Source organism: Pan troglodytes, chromosome 20 (assembly GCF_028858775.2).
Source record: "Pan troglodytes isolate AG18354 chromosome 20, NHGRI_mPanTro3-v2.0_pri, whole genome shotgun sequence".
Lineage (NCBI taxonomy): Eukaryota > Metazoa > Chordata > Mammalia > Primates > Hominidae > Pan > Pan troglodytes.
In genome coordinates this window covers 54243249-54249342 of record NC_072418.2, presented here as the reverse complement: position 1 = coordinate 54249342, position 6094 = coordinate 54243249, and the positions used below count along the sequence as shown (strand labels likewise).

General features: G+C 51.6%; 1 protein-coding gene across 1 annotated transcript; it reads left to right on the top strand.

The window, feature by feature from the left end:
- Nucleotides 1-3608: 3608 nt before the first annotated feature.
- C19H19orf84 (chromosome 19 C19orf84 homolog) lies at nucleotides 3609-6092 on the top strand. The gene is made up of 2 exons (XM_001174201.4): nucleotides 3609-3903; nucleotides 4872-6092. Exons 1-2 carry the CDS (start codon nucleotides 3869-3871, stop codon nucleotides 5395-5397), a joined length of 561 nt encoding a protein of 186 aa, XP_001174201.1. The 5' UTR covers nucleotides 3609-3868; the 3' UTR covers nucleotides 5398-6092.
- Nucleotides 6093-6094: the final 2 nt, after the last annotated feature.

Below are 6094 nucleotides of genomic sequence, written 5' to 3'. Positions count from 1 at the left end.
AAGTGGGCGGGACTCTAACCAATCGCCGCTGCGTTCCCCTACAAATCGGAAGTCTCGCTTCCCCTTAAGCAGAAGTTGGTTGGCCAGTTTTCAGAACTAGCCTGTCAATTTTGGAAGCTGAGTAAAGGGCATTTCCTTAGCGACACAAGGTCCCGCCTCCAGTCTCCTAGCGCCGCAGGGGCACGGGGGACGGGGCAGAAAAAGCCTTAAAGGGCGAGGTACGTGGTAAGCGGTCAGACCCTGGTTTCCAAATGGCGTCAGATCCTGATCTTAGTAATAGGAGAAGCAATAAAAGAACAAGCTAGAACAATCCCATGACGCTAGACTTGAGCAGTGAGCGCCATCTGCTTCTGTGATTTAAAGTAACCGAATGAATAGACCCAGACTTGAAATCTGAAGATCCGGGTTCTCATCAGTCTCCAGGAAAGAAAAGCAAGCCAGATCTCTTGGCAAAAATCTTATTCCGGCCAGTCAGTGCCACTAACATAGTCCAGCATAGGGCGATCCTGTTGCCTGGGACTTCTCCTCCTTAAAATGCAATGTTGTGGGCCAGGCACGGGGGCCTATCCCAGCAATCCCAGCACTCAAGGTAGGATTATTACGTGGGGCCAGGATTTCGAGACCAGCGTGGCCAACATGGGGAAACCCCATCTCTACTAAAAATACAAAAATTAGCTGGACATGGACATGGTGGCACATGCCTGTAATCCCAGCTACTTGGGAGGCTGAGCCAGGAGAATCGCTCGAACCCGGGAGGCGGAGGTTGCAGTGAGCAGAGATCGTGCCATTGCACTCCAGCCTGGGCGACAGAACAAGACTGTCTTAAATGAATAAATAAATAAATAAATAAATAAATAAAATTTTAAAATACCCTGTAATCCTAGCACTTTGGAAGGCCTAGGTGGGAAGATTGCTTGAGGCCAGGAGTTTAACACCAACTGGCCAACATAGAGAGACCTCTTCTCTATTAAAATAAATACATAATTTTTAAAAATGTGGATTAAATGAGTTCATATTATTCATTAAAATAGATCTCCAGTCTGGCCAACATAGTAAAGCCCCATCTTTACTAAAAATACAAAAATTAGCGGGGCATGGTGGCGGGCGCCTGTAATCCCAGCTACTCAGGGGGCTGAGGCAGGAGAATCGCTTGAACCCGGGAGGTGGAGTTTGCAGTGCACTGAGATAGCACCACTGCACTCCAGCCTAGGTGACAGAGGGAGACCCTGTCTCAAAAAAAAAAAAAAAAAAAAAAAAAGACCTTCATTTTACAAAATAATTTAGAACTCCCCCAACTCTCAAGGTTGTGAAAAACAAGGAAAGACTTAGAGAGGGCTGCAGATTAGAGGAGACTAAGCAGAGAGGATGACTAAATCCAATGTGGTAGTCCAGATTGGATCCAGGACCAGAAACAAAGGACATTAGTGTAAAAACTGGTAAAATCCAAATAAAGCCTGCAGTTTACCTAATAGTCCTGTCAGTTTCTTAGTTGTGACTAATGTACCATGTACATTACATGACAATGTAAGATGGCAACATTCGGGGAACTCCTGTCTGGAGTAAATGAGAACTCTCTGTATTATCTTTGTAACTTTTCTCTAAGTATAAAAGTATTCCAGGCCGAGCATGGTGGCTCATGACTGTAATCTCTTGGTACTTTGGGAGGCCAAAACAGGAGGATCTCTTGAACCCAGGAGTTTGAGACCAGCCTGGACAACATTCTGAGACCCTGTCTCTACAAAATAAGGCACCCCGTGTGGTAGTGTGTGCCTGTGGTCCCAGCTACTTGGGAGGCTGAGGTAGGAGGATGGTTTGGGCCCAGGAGGTTGAGGCTGCAGTGAGCCATGATCACACCACTGCACTCCAGCCTGGGTGACAGAGGGGGACCCTGTCTCAAAAAAAAAAACACACGCAAAAAGTATTGCAACATAAAGCATTTATTTAAAAATATAAAGACCTATGCCACTCCTCTTAGCTGATTATTTTCCAGTCCCTGAATCACTACATTTGTTTTACTTTCAGAAGCTGTTCCCTCCCCAGGAATATTCAACTTCCAGTCTTCCAGCACCTTCCCATAACAGCCTTTTCTAACCATCTTATCTACTTAATTTTTTATTCTTTTTTTTTTTTGAGATGAAGTTTCACTCTGTAGCCCAGACTAGAGTGCAATGGTGCCATCTCAGCTCATTGCAACCTCCGCCTCCCGGGCTCAAGTGATTCTCCTGCCTCAGCCTCCCAAGTAGCTGGGACTACAGGCATGCCCCACCATGCCTGGCTAATTTTTGTATTTTTATTTATTTATTTATTTTATTTATTTTTGAGACAGGGTCTCACTCTGTTGCCCAGGCTGGAGTGCAGCGGCACGATCTCAGCTCACTGCAACCTCTGCCTCCCAGGTTCAAGCGATTCTCCTGCCTCAGCCTCCCGAATAGCTGGGATTACAGGTGCCTGCCACCACGCCCAGCTAATTTTTGTATTTTTAGTACAGATGGGGTTTCACCATCTTGGCCAGGCTGGTCTCAAACTCTTGACCTCAAGTGATCCGTCCACCTCGGCCTCCCAAAATGCTGGGATTACAGGCGTGAGCCACCAGGCCAGGCCCCTAACCACGTTATCTGCTCTATCTCCCTACCTCGGTGCCTCTATATCCTCTTGCCCTGATTTGACATCTTCAGGTACTTATTCTTACAGAATATATGCTATGTATGTCTCGTCTGTCTCCCTTACAAGCATGCAAGTTTCCTGAGAGTAGGGGCCATGTCTATTCTGTCCCGTGTGAAGCCTGGAGCCCAAAGCATAGCAGGCATTGAATATTTCTTAAATGAATGCATGTAATAATGACGATTGCTTCTCAGCAAAACACCGTCACAACCACCAGCAATAACAATAAGTAAATCTCATGTGTTCAGCCTAATTGTGGTCCAGATTCTGTGTTTACTAATACACAAGTAATATCACAAGAACCTGGACAGTAATATTAGCCCCATTTCTCAGATGGAGAAACTAGGGCATAGAGAGTAGAAGGACCTAAAGTTACAAAGCAAGTTAGAGACACGGCACCTAGTAGAACCCAGCGCCTAGAATGGCTAAGACCCCCAGACCATCTACCACGCCCTCTGCCCTGGGGAGTGTCCACATTTCCCTACCTAAAACGTCCCTTGAGTCCTAAAGAATCTGTCTTGAGGATATGGCAGGAATAAAGAGAGAGAGAGACAGAGAGAGAGAGAGAAGGGGGCAGGGGTCCCGGGACTACTGGATCTGAGAGAGGAAGGGGGCTGGGGAACCAGAGTCCGGGGTCTGAAGAAGGAGGGGCTGGAGCCTGGACTCCCGGGTCTGAGGGAGGAGGGGGCTGGGGATCTGGACTCCTAGGTCTTAGGGAGGAGGAACTGGGGATCTGAACTCCAGGGTCTGAGGGAGGAAGAGCTGGGGATCTGGACTCCCGGGTCTGAGGGAGGAGGGGCTGGGGCCCTAGACTTCTGGGTCTGAGGGAGGAGGGGGCTGGGGATCTGGACTCTTGGGTCTTAGGGAGGAGCTGGGGATCTGGACTCCTGGGTCTGAGGGAGGAAGAGCTGGGGATCTGGACTCCTGGGTCTGAGCGAGGAGGAGCTGGGGATCTGGACTCCTGGGTCTGAGGGAGGAGGGGCTACAGGGTGCTGGAGGCCTTAAGTAAGCGATCTTGGGGAACTAGATCCAGCTCCCCGCCTGAGCGCTTTCTGTTGGGAGCCCGGATAACTCCGCGAGCCACGCCCCATTTCTGACCCGGCCAAGCCCCGCCTCTCTCGGCCTCGGCCCCTCCCCAACCTTCCCGGCCCCCGAAGGATCTCGGAGGCGAAGTTGCTAGAAGATACGTAAGAGGGCCGCAGTGGAGATGGAACAACCAAAGGACGGGGCTGGGCCTGAAGGGTGAGACAAACAAAGACCTCCTGAGAGGGGGACAGAGACCCAGAGAGAGGAGGGGACAGAGAAAACGAGAGAGAAAGGGCGCGCTGAACAGACCTGCATAGAGAATCAGGAAAAACAAAAAAGGCTCAGGTATCACCACATAGGTACAGAATCTTAGAAGATCTTGGTGAGAGTTGAGCGAGATACTTAGAAACAGGCGGAGGCCGGGTGCAGTGGCTTATGCCTGTAATCCCAGCACTTTGGGAGGCCGAGGCGGGTGGATCACATGAGGTCGGGAGTTCGAGACCAGCCTGACCAACATGGAGAAATCTGTCTCTCCTAAAAATACAAAATTAGACGGGCGTGGTGGTGCGTGCCTGTAATCCCAGGTACTCGAGAGGCTGAGGCAGGAGAATCGCTTGAACCCAAGAGACAGAGGTTGCGGTGAGCCAAGTTAGCGCCATTGCACTCCAGTCTGGGCAACAAGAGTGAAACCCCGTCTCAAAAAAAAAAAAGAGCTAGAAACAGATACTCATCGAACAGAAATTTCCAAGAATAAACCAAGAAATGTGAAGACTCCAGGGATCCCCAGAAGGCTGGAGAAATCGTAGCTGTCCACTGTTGTAGCACTTACCAGACCCAGCCCTGTCATACGCACCTTTGATACCATCCAAAGCCATCTGTGACTATACACAAATTAAGGTTCGGAATAGGAAAATGATTTGTCCAAAGATACACCACCAAAAGCGAGGCCGCCAGGAATTGGAACTGAGTTCTGTCTGATGCCGAAGTTCATGGCAGAGCTGTCTGTTTCTTTAGAGAGACCTGGGTTAGAAACAAAAAGAGAGAAGCGGGGGAGGAAGTCACAGGTGGGCACTGAGGATGGAGAGATGGCTGCCTTCCGCAGAGGTGCAGAGACAGCCTGGCAGCGAGAAACAAGGAAGTACGGAGACGCTGAGCCCCACTGACCTGTCTTTTTGTTGTTCTAGGAACAACCTGTCCCTGCCGTCATCTGGGACCGAGCCATGGCCCCCTGCGCCTCTCCCAGCCCCTCCACCCTTGCTCCTGAGCTCCACAGACCCCACCCACCTGGGGCTCCCGGAGAGCGTGGCCTCTGTCACCGTGCCCATACGCCTGGACACCCTCTCCTGCCTCCTGCACAGCGCCCTGCTGGGGGCCTACACCTTCCAACAGGCCTTGCCCTCTTGCCCCTGCTGCCCCCAGGCAGGCCACTCCCAGCCGGGGGCAGTTAGGAGGCCTCCCAGGGGACGCGGAGGCTGGGAAGTCAGGCACAGGCCAGGCTGGGGCCGAGGCCCGCATCGACGGGGCCTCGGGAGAGCTGAGCAGCCAGAGAGGGGCCGGGCGGGGGGCCCTGGGGCTGGCCCCAGGACCCCACCAATGACACTGCCATCACCACCAACACTGCCTGCCCAGGATGGGAAGAAGGAAGCTCGAGGTCCAGAGCCGCCCCTGGAAACACCACTGGCTGCTGAGGACTGGGAGACAGAGTACTAGGACCTTGGAGGGTCCGGCACCTGAGATTGCAGTCACCCAGGAGGGTTTTCCTGGGGCCCAGAGTGATCTCAGCCCTGTCAGAAGAACCCCAAGAAACATCTTCCATCCTCCCCTCTCCCCAAAACCACGATCCCAGGAGTAGCTCCTGTGAGGCACTTGGTGAACCTGACCTAAGTCACCTGAATCCCAAGTGAGAAGAAAACCCTAAACCTCGTACCCAGGCCTGTCTCCTTGATGGCCTCAACCCCATTCCCAATGCCATCCCCAACCACAACCACAATCCTTACCTCATTCTCAACCCCCAGGGCTCCTCCAACCCCATTCCCTACCCTCTCCCTAATCCCAAAGCCACTCCTACCTGCCTCTCTCTTCCCCACTCTCAATACCCTATTCCCAAACCCATTCATTCCCATCCCTGTCACCAGTCCCAGCTCCACTTCTGTGCCTCAACCCTAACCCACCCTCTTTACCAACCCCTTTCTCCTCATTGCCTGTGTACCTCAGCCCATCTTTAATGTCCTCTGAATCTACAGCCCCAAAGAGCTCCATCCTCAACCTCAGCCACAGCCCTGTGTCCATCCCCACAAAGAACCGCATTGATCCCACATATCCAGACACCTGTGACTCCCCACCCCACTGCCTGCTCTTCAGGTAGAAAGCCCTGGTTGAACAATAAACGCATGACTCTCCCTGAATC